This window comes from Zootermopsis nevadensis, unplaced genomic scaffold (genome assembly GCF_977971745.1).
Source record: "Zootermopsis nevadensis isolate Lab colony 2312 unplaced genomic scaffold, Znev_1.0 Znev_ptg000025l, whole genome shotgun sequence".
In the NCBI taxonomy this organism is placed as follows: Eukaryota; Metazoa; Arthropoda; class Insecta; order Blattodea; family Termopsidae; genus Zootermopsis; species Zootermopsis nevadensis.
Window position 1 is genome coordinate 1,151,425 of NW_028259157.1, and position 16,045 is coordinate 1,167,469.

The 16,045-nt window shown below is 37.9% G+C and overlaps 1 protein-coding gene across 4 annotated transcripts in view; it reads left to right on the top strand.

Annotated features, from left to right (window-relative positions):
* LOC147872600 (uncharacterized) overlaps nucleotides 1-16,045 on the top strand; it is a 28,568-nt gene that overhangs the window by 10,925 nt on the left and 1,598 nt on the right. For 3 of the 4 annotated variants that reach the window (XR_015537040.1, XM_087355683.1, XM_087355684.1), the window contains exons 7-14: nucleotides 770-988; nucleotides 5,081-5,196; nucleotides 8,202-8,312; nucleotides 9,173-9,250; nucleotides 10,936-11,036; nucleotides 11,750-11,900; nucleotides 12,477-12,623; nucleotides 15,645-15,722. Coding sequence is in view for 3 of the 4 variants with exons in the window: in XM_087355683.1 (XP_087211809.1) it covers nucleotides 770-988; nucleotides 5,081-5,196; nucleotides 8,202-8,312; nucleotides 9,173-9,250; nucleotides 10,936-11,036; nucleotides 11,750-11,900; nucleotides 12,477-12,623; nucleotides 15,645-15,722 (1,001 nt within the window). In the remaining variant the exon portion in view is untranslated. Of the gene's footprint in view, nucleotides 1-769; nucleotides 989-5,080; nucleotides 5,197-8,201; nucleotides 8,313-9,172; nucleotides 9,251-10,935; nucleotides 11,037-11,749; nucleotides 11,901-12,476; nucleotides 12,624-15,644; nucleotides 15,723-16,045 lie in introns of those variants that run through there. The other variant, XM_087355685.1, reaches the window with a different exon arrangement.

A 16,045-nucleotide genomic window follows, 5' to 3' on the forward strand; every position in this document is an offset into this window, starting at 1 on the left:
CATCCACGAACTCTAAACCTTAGAAGCAAATGCATGAACCACAGTCACTCATTTTATGGTCCTCATGACTCACTGATGCGAGTCTTAGATAACCAGCCAATGAGGAGAACCGTAATTTTATCGCTATCTTCAATCAAATTTGGAAAGAAATATAACCTAGTTGTGCACAGATGAATCCCACATTTGTAGATAATATCTGTTTCCTGTTTTCTTTCCACATTAATGACATTTAATTTTGCACTGTGATAACACCATATGAAGTGTTCCACCATCACCATTTATAATTATGAGTTAAAGATAATCTGAATAAACAAAAGTTTTATCAGTGAATATTATGTAAGCAGTGTCCATTGTACGCCCACAAAAATTGATTTGGGTTTCAAAATTTTGCTTATTAATCATACAGTTCAGAGTTCCTGTGACTGGAACAAAGAACGTCCAAAGAATGTTAAAATTATGACAAAATCAGAAAGTTATGTTGGATTTGATCTTTTTTCTGTTATTCTGTAGGCTGTTCGTAGTAGCTACTTGAAAATACAGGCTGTAATCATTTGGAACGACATATATCACTATGGTGGGGAGTCCGTTTAGAATAGTAAGCCTATACAAAATGTGTACAGAAAACTTTCCTTTTCTTTTAGTCATGAACATTTTATAGTACATAAAATATTTATACAGAATTCTAATCCTTATGATGGTACAGTCTACAAATATCGGAGCTGATTGTTGAGCAGAAAGCAACACGGAATTTAACTTTGTACTGTTACAGGATTTGGAAAAGTTTACCTAGTTCGGAAGAAAGGTGGCATCGACAACGGTGTATTATATGCCTTGAAGGTGATAAAAATAGCAAACGGTGCATTGCGCAGTAATGAGCAGGATCTGTGTAAAACAGAACGTGCTATACATAAAAAAGTTTCTGGAGCTCCATTCCTGGTGGGACTCAACTATGCATTCGAGACAAAATCAAGGTTGTTTCTGGCCCTGGGTAAGTATTATTTATTTATTTAGTGTTCTGTCTGACGACAGGTCCATATGAACAGGATCCTTCCATCCTTTTCTCGGACTGGGACTTGTTCATATACGTTCTTGGCAGATGATCCAGAAGTGGTTTGCCATTGCCTTCTTCTGTGTGTGAATGGAGTAATTGTTGGGATGCCACGGAGAAACCGGGGAAGCCCCCGGAGGAAAACTCCGTGTTGCCCAACACAAGTTATAAATTCGGGCACCGCCGGGAATCGAACCCGAGACCCCAGGATTACAAGGCCAGCGTTCTAACCGCTAGACCACCGTGTCTAAGTACAAGTGAAAAAATTGTTCTTGGATCAACACTGTTTTAAGAAGCGATCGATTGGGTGGGATGATCAGTGGCGCGGAAGAAGGCTGTTTCTGGAAAACAAGACGCTCATTATTTTTAATAGGTACACGTAATAGAAAGGAACGTCCTTGTGTAGGTCCTTTACTTCAGGTACAGGACTAACTAAAACTATTAGCCATTGTTCTTAATCATTGTCTTAAAAATATTCCCTTTGGGCATAACTCTCTTTATTTTGAAGTATCAGGCAGTACGGTTACATCTTGGAATGTATACAAGTATTTATTTGCCTCACCATCTTAAAACAACTGTACGAAAGGAGACAAATCTTTTAAGAATAATTACAGGTCTATGTCACAGCTAACCTCCTCCACTAAAGTCTTAAAAGTTTTCTACAATTGGTTTAGCCCTTATATGCATACTGACAACTTCATAGTTCCCGAATAGTTTGGCTTTAGGAAAGCTTTATCCGTAGAAAGTGAATAACTGAAACTATCAGACAACTTACTGAGAGGTATGAACCATAAAATGCATGTTTAAGGAATATTTTGTGATTTAGAAATTGACTAAGTCAGAGGTTCCCAAACTTTTAAACCTTGCGCCCTCCTTAAAACATTTCATAAATTTCACAAACCCCTTCCAGAACAAGTGCAAGCAAATAGTATAATTTTTTTTCATAATTTAGTACATATTATTCAATGCATTTAATTTAAAAAAGTATAATAAAATATACGCTTCATACCTGGATTACTGGGATTGATGTGCTTCTGTGAACATAACTTATCATACCGAGGTTGAAGTTTTGAAATGACCGCTATAAGGTCGTTTTCCAGGTTCATCGTAGAACGATACTTTGTTTTGATGGCTGCCATTGCTGAACAGCCTCAATCAAGCGAAGGATGTTAAAAATGTTTCTCCATATTACGTTAAAAAAGTTTTTCATACAAACAACACGCTCCACCTAGAGAACCACTCGCACCCCCCAGGGGGGGGGGGGCGAGCCCCACACTTTGGGAACCTCTGGACTAAGTAAATCATGAAGTATCTTATTGCCTAAATTATATTTATTAGGAAATGCTGTAAACTCATTTAGATCAGCTCCAAATTCCCTCTCCAACTGCAGAACAGTGACACATGGAGTTCCCAAATGGACAAGTTTAGGGCCTTTACCATTTATAACTTACGTACGTCCAAATGACATTCCTTCAACAATAAAAACTTTACGAGGACCCATAATATACCCAGATGACACTTCTTCCGATGGAAGGATTTAGTCTGTTGACCCATTCTGAGACTGAAAGAACTGTTGTCTCCATCTTCTTCTTGGACGTCCAATGTCTCATCTTGCAGTAGGTTGATGGAAATATGTTTGCCATAGCAGTCGTTTAGGAGGCATCCTCTCTACAGAATTGAGCCATCTCTTTTGGTATTGTCGTATTTCTCCCACCGTTCGTTCAATGTTTGGTTGTTCTCTTATATCATGATCTCTCATTTTATCTCTTAGTGAAACTCCAACACAGATGTCAGAAATATCCTTTCGTCTTCTCTTATTATCCATGTTTTGGTCCCATACTGTAGCACATGCCTTGAAATGATTTATGCAATTTAGTTTTATCTTTTTCCTCGTGTTTTTCGCAAGTATCTTTTAATGCATCTAATTAACTTATTATATTTTTGCACATTGCCTTCTAGGCCCATATTAATTTTGTATATTGATATATCACCCTACATACTTAAATTAACTTGATTGTGCAATCACAATGTCATCTGTGACTAACTTTGCTCTTCTCATATACTTTCCTTCCACGGCCTGTCTTAGTTTTATTAATAAATATTCTCATGGTACATAATTTTAATGTTTTATTTAGTTATGTAACGTTTTCTTGTAAATGGTCTTCAGTTTCTGCCAAAAGTGCCTGCTTATCTGAGAATAGTATTGTGTTTATTTATTTATTGTTTTCAAGGTGTATAGTTTTGGGATTTGTTGGTTTCCTCAGTGTTTATATCGGATTTTATGGATAATATGTAGATGAGTCAGCAAATGTAAAATTCTTACACCAACAGAAGACCTACACTGAAAGAATAATAATGAAAAACATGATCAGATATTAAGTGGGGAATTTTGTGTATTTCGATGAATGTTTAATATTGTCAATATTTACACACTAACAGCAATTTAATTCACAATATTTCATTCCATAGATCATCTGCCAACCTAAACGTATACAAATGTTTCTGTTGATTAATTTCTGTTGTTTAAAAAGTCTAGTAAACGTATTATCTGAGTTCAATGGATTTATATCATCACTAACATTGGCATACCTACTCTATAACATTGCATTTAGTAACACATTTTTATGTACATTAAATATTTATATTTTGTGAAACCTAATTAATATTTAAAATTATACTCATCTCTTCTTTTGCATTTTGATCCATTCCATATCCTTTGGTCAATCTGATTTACTGTTGGATCCATGGAAAATACTGGTTGCGGCAGAGGAAACCCATGTTTTTCGAATGGCTAGTACTCGGCAAGGAGAAAAGTGGGGGACTTCCGCCCCTTGCTAGTAGACAGCTTAAGCCTTGTATCGACTGCGCGCGGCTGCCTCGCGAGGCAATGTTCGTTGCTTTGCCTCGCAAAGTCGATACCATGTTGCCACGCGTGGCAGAACGAACAATGTCGCGCTCGAACCTGGCGCGCGTCGAGCCAAATCTGAGCGGTTCTTTGTCCCGCGGCAAAGGGATTTCACTGTGCTGTATTCATGGTGATCTTGCGAGAACTGACGAACAGCGTCGATCACAGCCGAACACGGCTGCCGCGCTCGATGCTGGTAACCACGAGCACAATGAGCGAACGAACGACTTTGCCGCGCACGAACAGGTGCGCGAGGCAGCCGCGCGCAGTCGATACAAGGCTTTAGATAATGCAGTTTCAGTAGCCATGGCACCGTGGACCAGCGAGCATCTGTTGTTTGTCGTTGAAAATTATATCAAAAGTGGTAAATCCGTAATTGCCGTTCATCTCCCGTTTCGGTGATATCCCTTGACCTGTCCGTATCTTAGCATTTAATAGTTTATATAGAATTAAGTCTTGGTAACACAACCAGAGTATCAAATATTAAGATTGTTCGAACAGTGGGAATATTTATAGTAAGGGGTAATATTTTAGGTCATCATTCAACGTGACGTCACTTCCCCAAGGTCGAGCTAGTTGTCCTCGACAGATAGGCAGTGCGCGTGTGTGTAGCATGAGAGAAAGGATGCGATCATGAAAAGTAAACTTGTCTGCATGTGCTGCCGTTCTTGGTTTGAAAAATTTCGGCTAACACGTGTTCTGTGGAGAAGTGTTATTACATTGTTTATTTTCTTTGTAAGAAATCGCTTTTATAGAGGAGTTGGTGTATATAGTAAGCTGTAAGTCCGTATCACAGTAAAATAACAGGACAGGTTGGTGTATCATTTACCACAGTTAGAAGGATGGGAGTATTATTTAACTTACCTCTCTAATATCGTGTGCATGGTCTTCCTTGGTTTGCAGGAAATATCTCGCAAAGAGATGTAGTGCAGATTGTGGTTTAACCCCGATTGGTGGAAGAATCAGTTGCTTCTTTGTGAACTTTCCTTCAGTTTTTCAACCTTCTGCAGAGCGCCATTTTCAAGCAACACTGATGTCAAATCGAATATGCAACGCACTGATCTTCATCGACCTGTAGTAGCAGTAACTGTCCTTACTCTAACAAGGATTCATTATTATTGTTCCAGACTTTTATCCAGGCGGCGATTTGCGGACTCTGGTGAAGAAGAGGGCAAAATTTACAGAAAATACAACAAGACTCTACCTCGCTGAGATAGTCTTGGCCATAGACTACCTGCATAAGGTAGGTAATCATACTATCACAATATAGTCATCTCCAACAAATTGCATAATATGTCGGTGTAAGACCAAGAAATACTTATACTGTGTAGCCACAGAATTTTTCCATTTAATTTCTTCACTATACGTAAAATCATTTTTAATTTCTATAAAAAATTTGTAATGTTATAACTAAGGGTAATTCACCACCCACAACCCTGCCAAACAGAAACTAAACGAGCGAACTGTAATAGTTTACTGTAGCTCTTCATACCGACATTTTCCTTCTCACCGCCACTTGAATTCACTGAATCTGTAACCGGGTGAATAAAATCAAGGTCAGATGTTTGGAAGGTCAGGCATGTTCAGTAATCCAACAAAAACATTACGAGATCAAAATCATACAGAGGACTGTAATGTCAAACAGGTTTATGGAAGTAAGTAACATGTAAACAACACGAAAATGGAGCAATGAATTGTAAATTCTTGACAGTGCCCTCGTTTGACTCATATGAGGTCTTATATTACTACACTGAATTATGAATAGCAGCTAACAGAGAATATGGATAATTCTAAACCGAGAAACACAATAATTCCTTACAAGGTATCTTGGAAAATCCAACTGGGTGAGATAGCAGATTTTCTCTTTGGACAGCCACCTCTGCCCGAACACCCACACAGATACATCACATCATTATTCATAAGTATTGTCCATGTCACAGACTTAAGAGTAAACCATGTTTTAATACGCTTATGTTTTCCCTTCGAATGACCAGTACTCATAAATATTAATGTTAACAGTGCACCTGGCGTGTTACTGCGGGAAATTTGACATACGTATTTTGAATATCAGAAATTTATTATCATTATCATATTTAAACCAAACATCATCACTGAGATTCGAAACCCGAATTTTTTGAGTTTGTGAACTTACGAGGTGCGATCGGAAAGTTTAAGACTGTCAATAGAGGGCGAACCGGATGTAGTACGAGCTTCTGCCGCTAGGGGGTGCGGCCTACATTCATAGTGAATCAGTGTGCCAGCCGGCATCATCGAATTAGCATTTGTTTCTTAGTTACGGGCGTTTTGGTAGTGCATTACACCGACCCTCCTGCGATTTCGGAATGGCGTGTGCATCAAATTTTGCCAAAGAATCGCCAAAACGGCTACGGAAACCTATGAAATGCTAAAGCAAGCATTTGGGGAGTCCGCAATGGGTCGTGTACAAACTTTTGTGTGGCATTCACGTTTTAAAAGTGGCCGAACCTCTGTCGATGATGACGAGCGTTCTGGACGACCATCTTCGAGCACAACGCCCGAAAATGTTACGAAGATTCGGCAGGCCATTCACGAAGATCGACGTCGTACCATCAACGACTTGTGCGACATTGTTGGGATAGGCTATGGGACCTGTCAGCTGATTCTAAAGGAAGAACTCCACATGCGACGCATCATGACAACGCGCCAGCGCACACCGCCCTCAAAGTTCGGCAGTTTTTGGCCTCAAACACCTTGGCCGTCATCCCGCACCCTTCTTATTCGCCGTGTGACTTCTTCCTCTTCCCAAAGATAAAAATTCAGCTAAAGGGAAGGATATTTGAGACGATAGAAGAGATTCAGGCAGAATCGCAGATGGTGCTTGACAGGCTGACAAAGAAAGATTTCCAGGGATGCTTCCATTCTTGGCAGCGGCGCTGGGATCGTTGTGTTCACTCCCAGGGGAACTACTTCGAGGGTGATGGATGAATTTAATACCTTAGATAAGTGTACGGGTTTTTTTATAGGCGCAGTCTTGAAACTTTCCGATCGCACCTCGTAGTTTCTGTAATCTCCTACCTCATAGGAAATAATTTTCTTATTTACACCATTTTTCATTTGTGCTTCACTGGGACTCAAACACAAGATAGTTTTTGTGGTTGTGGCCATTTCTTCTGCAATTACCTTTTTGCAACATGTCCCCCCCCCCCCAAGATGCAGAAACAATTATTGCCGTGTTTTGAAAGCAGGACACATTTTTAGAGTTTTTGCCCTCCTAAAATCTCATCTGCATTTCAAAGAACTAACATGCCAATTTGGGTGCAAATTGGTATTACCCTTCTTGAACTGTAAGAAAAATATGCACAAACACATTTTTAATCTCTTAAAGTAATTGTACCTGTAGCCATACACCCTACCATGTTAATTACTAGACAAATGAGGCAGCCACCTAGGGTGGAAAAAAATCGAACAAATAAAATTAGAGGAGGTAGGAAACACAGAATATATTAAGCATCTAAAAATAGCAAGAGAACAACCCAAGGATAAGATAAAAGAGTTTGTGTTCCCAGTCTTGCAATATGCTTAGTATCATATACAAATAACTGGCATGTAGTGCAGTGGACATTGTGACTTGTCAGTACATTTCCAGACAGACTGACTTGTGAATGGGCACATTTGATAATTCAGCATCACAAATTACACAACAAATCTTGCACTACCAGTTTCCATTTCACTTCTTTGTAATTTTTTATTGTTCTCTGTACTCGTTTCCTTTAGAGTCTCTAAATTCTAATGTGTATTTCTTTCGATAAGATATTTCGTGTAAAGTGTTGAACAATTACATACAGTAACATATTCTCATGTGTGTGAGGCGTAGGGGTATCAATGCTGAAGGTTCGCCCAGGGCGTCAAATACCCTTGTGTCAGCCCTAAACACATAAGCGACAAGGTAGATCTTCACTCACAAAAATTAAGATTAATTTGGGCTTGTGGTATTTAATTTAATCAATAACAATACATATGACATGTAACAGAAAAGCAAAGTAATGGAACCACATCTCGTAGGATTTGGGGTTTTCACAGCTTTCAGTCTGAAGATTGCTGTCTTCTGGGTTGTTGCGCAATGTAGTCTGGTAGATCTACCAGACTACACCGCACAACAACCCAGAAGACAGCAATCTTCGAACCACATCTCACTACCACAATAACAATGCTACATGTTCAAACTTTTATCCTCAATGTGTAAGGAGTTTGTTAATTTGTTTCTTTCAGATTGGTGTGATCCATCGGGACCTTAAACCAGAAAATATATTGATTGACTCTGAAGGTCATATAGCGGTCACAGACTATGGACTATGCAAACAGTTTCCACCAGATACAAAGGTACATTTAATATCCACGTTGAATTTTGTTGAGTTTAAATACAGGCTCATATAAACTGGAAATATATGAGCTACATGAACCACTGTCTGTCAGGTAGTACTCTTTAATTGAGCAAAATCCAGGTACAATCACCATAAAGTGTGGAGAGGTTTCATGTGCCAGGAATTGGACAACACATATTCAAGCTCTTTCTCATGTGTCAATATTGAAGGGAGAGTAAATCTAAAGTATGTCACCAGTTCTTTATATTTTGACAGGGTGAACTCAAAAGTGCAGAACTGTAATACCTTTAGTATCTTTGGGTTTAATAAATGTGATACTATTTAATTCAGAAATCATTAACATACTATTTAGTATGCAAGTTATGAAATATATAACATACATAAACCTGTGCCTTACTTTGAGGAGAGCGCTTTAGTTATAAGTGTTTAAAATAAAGGCTGATACTGGAAACAAAGAGGGATAAAGCAAAGGACTAGACTTGAAATTATATTATAATGTTAGGATATAGGATAGTGAAATTAAGGAGATTACTTACAATGGGTCGGAGATGTAGGGAGAGAAAAAATCTGTAGAATATTCTTGAGAAAGGAAATGCTTCAAACATGGGATGGTAAACATCTTGGAAAGTGCCAACTTGGAAAATCGTAAAAAAGAGGGAATACAGAATTAAAAGGGATTTTAATTGAAATAGGTTGTGAGGGCAGGAGGTAAATGGAACTGGCTCAGGATTGTGTGTCTAGTGGAGGGCTTCAGTAATAGCCTTGCTCAAAGCTTTTTTTCTGTTTACAAGATAGTTAGTTTATAGTTGTGTTGTCTCAAATTCCTGTCATAATTATTTAAAATCTTGTCTTCTGCAGGTCAAACGTGCTCGTGCATTCTGCGGCACAAGAGAGTATGTGGCTCCAGAAATGATTCTGCGCAAAGATTACGGCATGGTAAGTACCTTGACAGTATGAAGATAATGATTTCTTTGTTTTCTGTATGACTAGTGTAAAGAAGCATCACATTATAACAATCAGAGGATTTGGAGAAACAATTAGTAACTCCATGGAGTTCATAATGACACATGCATAAACTGGTTACTATATAATACAAGTGGTAGAAAAGTTAAACTGCCTACCAACATATTTGCCTGAAAATGAAATTTAAGAGACAAGCACAAGGCAGGTGAATTCAAAGGTAACTGCATCTTATCCTCCCAATGGTGGCAAATACATAGCATCCTTGATATATCCCCAGAATCAATAATCAAAAGGAACAAAGTGAGGCAAATGTGGGGGCGAAGTGACAGGCCTGCCACTATGAACACATTTCTCTGGATATTTCCTATTTAAGACATTAGCCATTTCCTTGTGGTGTTCCGTCTTGTTAGAACAGCATCGGGACTCTGTTATTCCATAATTGGCGTGAGGAATTCCTCCAACACGTCTAGGTACACTGTGCAATTCACATTAAATTTGGCAGAATACAGAAGGTCCAAAAACATTTTGTTTGAACAAATTATAAAACGTGTTAAAACATGGAATGTCTCTCATAAGTTCAATAACTTCGCAAGCATTCTTTTGCCACCATATTCTCAGATTGTGTTGGTTAGCATTTCTTGATAAGTGGAATATGGCTCCATCACTAAAAACAATGTTGGCTGTGTAAATTTTATCATCTTCAAATTTTAAAAAAAAAAGATCAGATCAAAATGTATAGCAAACTTCTTTTCCTTGGACAGTTACATGTTTCAACAGTTGGTATTTATATTTTTACTGCTACCTTTACAAATGCAGCCAGTGAGATTAAAAAAATTTACCACTTGTAAATCAACATTTTTGTTGGCAGTTCTCTTCCAAACGCTATATAAAATCTGCTTTACATTGTAAACACAAACCTGTGCTTGTGAAACTGCAGTATGCATTTGGTTTCTGCAAATTGAGACATTTTAAGAACTGTGAATGCTGTGCTTCAGGCAGAACAATTTGGAATTTCAAGCAGTACAAATTATTAACTTCATCATATAATAACCTACTGAGTTGTGTATAATTTTAATGTCTTTGCTCTTCGTTTACAGTACGATGGAAAACATTTTATGTGCACAACCTATATATAGAAAGCTTTTGAACTAAACTAAAGATGAACATTTATAGTAACTTTTCACAATAAATAGCGCTAATGAATTCACACCAATCCAGATGAAGAAGAATCATAGGCTCTCTTGCAACTGAATCCTCAAAAAGATTCTCCCATCAGATTCACATGAAATAGTTTCTCAATTATCCTGACTCAAATGCTGATGTCATTTAATGTCAAATTAAACGATAATATCACTATATAATGTGCATTGTAAAGTATAGTTAATGAAGTGAGTCTTAAGGTTCTGTCCAAGCATTTGCAAGCAAAAGCATAAGAAAACTCTGTCTATGACTGGCTAGGAATCAAACTATATGAAATAAATAAATGAAAAAAAGAGTACTTATCACGCAAAGGAATAATTACATATAAACCTGAAGGCAAAAATGTAACAGTACAAATCATACCACAATATTTGTTTCTGAAGACCCTTTAAGTATGTTAGTGTGAAGAAATAAAAATTACTAACTGCAACTGATGCCACAAAATTGAATTGTTGCAGGAAGTTGACTGTTGGAGCTTGGGAATCATCGCTTATGAAATGATGGCTGGACATATGCCCTTTGTAATTACAGGAAAAGAAACCGTGGCTACCCTCTATCAGTAAGTGTATAGAATTTGGGAAGGGATCTGATGTATGTGATACCTGTTAACATAATTTTCCTTTGCTCAAAGTTATATCTTTAGGTCACTGGCTACGGACTGAAGAACAGAGGCAGAGGTTTTTCCTCTAGCCTCTGCGTCCAGACTGACTCTGGGGCTCACCCAGACTACTATCCGTTGGGAACTGGGGTCCTTTCCCCAGGGGGGTAAAGCTCGGCCAGGGAGTGACGCTGATCGCTCCCCTCACCTAGTGCTGAGGTTAAGAATGAGTAGGAGCTAATGCCCCCTCACCCAAGTGCCTACATGGTGTATAGCGGGACAGAGTTACTTTTCTTTTTTACAAAGTTATATCCAAATCAGTTTGTGGCTAATGCCTGTCTACTTTAATGGCAATATAGCAGGTGCACACATTTGAAACTTGAGTAGAATTGACCTTAGGAAAGAAACAGAATGCAAGCACATCCGTAATCACAACCAATAAGAAAGAAAGTTTCTGCAGGCTGACTGTCAGGGGCAGAGAAGAAAAGAGTTCCAAAAGCAGAAAATCATAACATCTTTGAAATGTTTAACATGGACCTACCACAGATCTGAGTGTAAATTAGACAGTGAACAGGCTAATTATAATAACTTTGACAGCCATTATAATCACTAAAGAAAATGAATATTTAATATGTATTTAATGGAAAATACAACAATGTACCTTTCCTTAACAGCAAAATTACACAAGAGAAACCAGTAATTCCTAAGTATTTCTCGCTCAAAGGGATAGATTTTGTCGAAAAACTTTTGGAAAAGAATCCTTTAAGACGGTTGACAACAAGGAAGATCCCTGCACTGAACATCAAGAAGCATCATTTTTTCAATGTGAGTTCAATTGCTGTTTGTTATCACATAATAATGGGTTTCAGTACTAAACTGTGCTTTGTCCATGCACTGAGAATATCAACCAGAGCGAACATCCACACAGTTTGAGATTTTTTACAGCTTCTAGATGATGTGATTTTTTAAAATATGAATAAGTAAAAAAATATAATTACATCCTCAGCAGAAGAGCTTTTGTGTAAGAAATGTCACACGCCTAACAGTGTCAGTGCATAGATAGTAGGAACACAATAATAGGTTCAGGAAGATGGCGCACTGGACCGTTACATCAGAATTTCAGTAACATGCTCTCAGTACATGCCACTAACTTCCTTTAGAATTGGAAAACATGATTAATTGTCCTCAAACATTCAGACCAGCAAATGCAGTATTGTTCACTAAGTTCAAGCACAGACCAAAATTCAGGGCCAAGCAGAAGACTGCATTTCAAACTCCTTGTACTTTCCACACAATTTAAGTGTCTTATAAAATGAGATGTTCCCATTTCCATCTTGTCACATCTTACTCTGCAATCTGCATTCTGGTTCATACTACTAACGTTTGTTCTTCATCCTACAGGGTATAATCTGGCAAGATGTGGAAAGGAAAGCAACAAAGATGCCGTACCGTCCACCTTTTGATATTAAAAATGACGCCAAACGTGTTCATGACAATTTGAGCAAGGAACTTCATACTCATTCAAATTGTAATGACCACATAACCCAGGTCAGTAAAAATACACTATCTGACATTTTGGTACATTGTGCACACCAAAAAGGTTTATTTATGGTGCTTCTGTTACCTGCAGAACAGCTGTTTGATGTATAAGGCTATATTGCCTTGAAGGCGTTAAAGTAATTGAGAATGTTTTGGGCACTTTAACTAATATGATTCATGCAATTAGATTAATATTCACACTGCTGTAATCATGAAGATGTCTATGGGCATAAACAGTAGTTATTGAAGAAATATGGGTAAACAGAAGACAAAATAAGAATAATGTGAGGGATTTCAACCCCTGATAATTTATCTTATGACTAAAGAATCAGTCCACTCTTATCCTGGAAGTTTCTTAAAGTAATGTCATTTGAAATAATGGAATTGCTTTTTATTATGGAAGTCCTGAGAACATTCTTCATTAACCAAAAAATGTTACTGAAAAGTGTCCTCATTCTGTTTTCAAATAATGAAAATTTGTGGAAATGTTATAATAAAAATAATCTAAACATCTAGGACAAATATGAGAATGAGTTGTATTCATCAAAGAAAAGGAAAGAGTTTTCATGACATGGGTTTTGAAACATTTCTTTTCTCAGTTATAGTATTCTTTTCATATTAAGTTTGAGTGGATATTTCATAGCAATTGCTCATATGCCCTCCACGACTTCCTGAATGTCTGTGTAGACTGTACAATACAGCAAAAGAGGGAGGAAATTGTAGAACATGTACATCCATACACATATGATGTAAACATGTATAACCGCCATGGTGGTCTAGCGGTTAGAACGCTGGGCCTGTAATACTGAGGTCCCGGTTTCGATTCCCGATGGTGCTCAGATTTACAGCTTTTGTTGGAAATTTTCCTCCGGGGTTTCCCAGGTTTCTCCGTGGCATCCCAACAATTCCTCCACTTTCATCATCATTTCGCAAAAAGGGGGTCACAGCAGGACCGTTAAATGTCGCGATCCCGGTCAAACCCATGTACTGATGGGTCGTGAATCTTGCTAATCAACAATGCACACCATGCTGGATACGATGTAAACATGTATATACATGCTTATTTACTACATTCCAGAGATCCATAAGACAATAGGATGTAAAATAATTCATAATGATACAATGTGTATACACAATGCACATACAATATAATGTGCTACATGCCAGACTCAATTAACTAACTACTTAGATGGCTTACGGAACCTTAAGGTTCATCACCGAATTAACCAAAGCCCTCCACTGGTCACTGTCTTGGGCAAAAAAAGCAGTCACCTTCAACACCTATCTCCCATAAATCCCAATTGAGACTATTCTCCCATCTACCTCTAGGTCTCCCCAGCGGTCTCTTCCCCTCAGGATTCCTTACCAATACCTGGTGAACACACTGTGTCCCATCCATGCACGCTACATGCCCCGCCCATCTCATTCTTCTCGACTTAATCACCATGACATTATTGAGGGAGGAGTGAAGATTTTAAGCTCATCATTATGCAGTTTTCTCCATGTCCCATCGTCTTCTCTCCTAGGCCCAAATATCCTCCTCAACACCTGCAATCTGTGTTCCTCCCTCTGAGTGAGAGACCATGTTTCGCACCCATACAAAACACCGTCAAAATTATTGTTTTGTATACTTTAATTTTCAGGTTCTTAGAAATCAGACGGGAATATAAAATATTTTGAACTGAGAAGTAGCAAGCATTTCTGGAATTTAGTCTCCTCCTAACTTCCTCATGAGTATCATTTTCATTTGTTATTGTTGTTCCCAAATATTTTAACTTTGTAACACTTTCAAAGATTGTATTAGCCACTTTAATATTCATACGCCTAGTCACTACAGGCCAAACCCAGGACACTTATTCCTCCGCAATGATTACTGTCATTTTCCTCATTGTTTAAGACAGACTACATCATTGCTGTTTTCCAATCTTCAGGCATCTAGTGTGACATCTGGCACACAATTCAAATATGTGTGAAAGTATATTATTTTTTTGTAACTGACATCTTCAGATTTCCAAAGTCATTATTTATTATCCATCACCTGGCTTCCATCTTTGTGGGGTGTGTGGATTCATCTGGCTCAGGTTGGGGGCCAATGGCTGACTTGTTAACATAATGAAGAACCTTCAGTTTTCATATAAGCAAGGCTTAATTAGCTGAGCAACTATTAGCTTCTCAGAAAGGAGTGTTGCATGAAGCCAATTTTGTACAGGACTACTTAGAAGGCGGCGAAAACCCACAACCGGGTTGTAGAGCCGAGAAACAACAACAACTTAGAGACAAGATAAATGTTTAAAGTACAAACAACTTAAGTGACAATATTCATTGATGACACATGAGCCAAATAAATATTTCAGAAATGTTCACAGTGTTGTGCCAACTTAAATACAGATGACAGAAATTACATTTAAAAAATTCATCTAAAGGCACAGACTGTAACACTAGACCATGCACAGTTAACTGCAAAATTTTAATATGTAGTACATTTAAATTAATTTCTTAAATATCATTGTGAATATACTAAAGCAGTATGCCTCAAAGTATTTATAAGTGTACAAGTCAGTCACAGAGATGGAGGATGTCCTAGAAACAGTGAATAACAGGCCAGAAACCTAACATCAAGTTGTTGTTGCATAAAATATTGACTCCGTGGAGCAGATTATATTCAACAAGCTGACAGTGTACTCAGCTAGTTAAACGATTGGCAATGTGAATCTTCTCTCAACTAGGGTTGTTGGAATCCTGCCAGATTTCCAGCTACCCTCCATATCTGGAGGCCTCCTCCTCCCACTTCCAGAGGAAGCGCCATGCAGTGGCAACTCGGTCAGGATCACTGATTGACTTTTACCTTCAGACACTAATACAATAAAGAAATATTTTTAATTTTTATGGGTGTAGTCTAAGTTATACCGCGAAGATATGTTTTATCACTATGTTCCAACAAAACATATTTTTGTATCTTATAAACTTCAAATGAAATAAGTTCCTCTATGACTGAATTTACTTACAAGTGACTTTGCATTTGTGTTACAGGCATGCTTATATGTAGCCCCATCCCTGATCCCTAACCAGAGACATAGACCAGAAACTTCAAGGAAGTGCCTGAACAAAGTAAGTGATAATATTTTAATTACATTACGTTATTATAAGTCATGTCTTTCAGATATATGTGTTGCACGTTAACGAATTTAATGACAATTGCTTACAAAATGTGATTATGGTTCACTTCCTTGTTGCCTGCTTGTATTCTATTCAAACCTTACCACTTTCCTGGTATAATTCAGTAGCATCCATCACAGAGAAACAAAAAGTCATGTTTATGGTCACGAGCAGCGGTAGCTCAATCAGTACAGTGTCTGAATGGATATGAGTGAGGTTCTGTACTGAATTTAAAGTGTATGAGAAGAATGTTTATGTATGCTGAAATTATTATG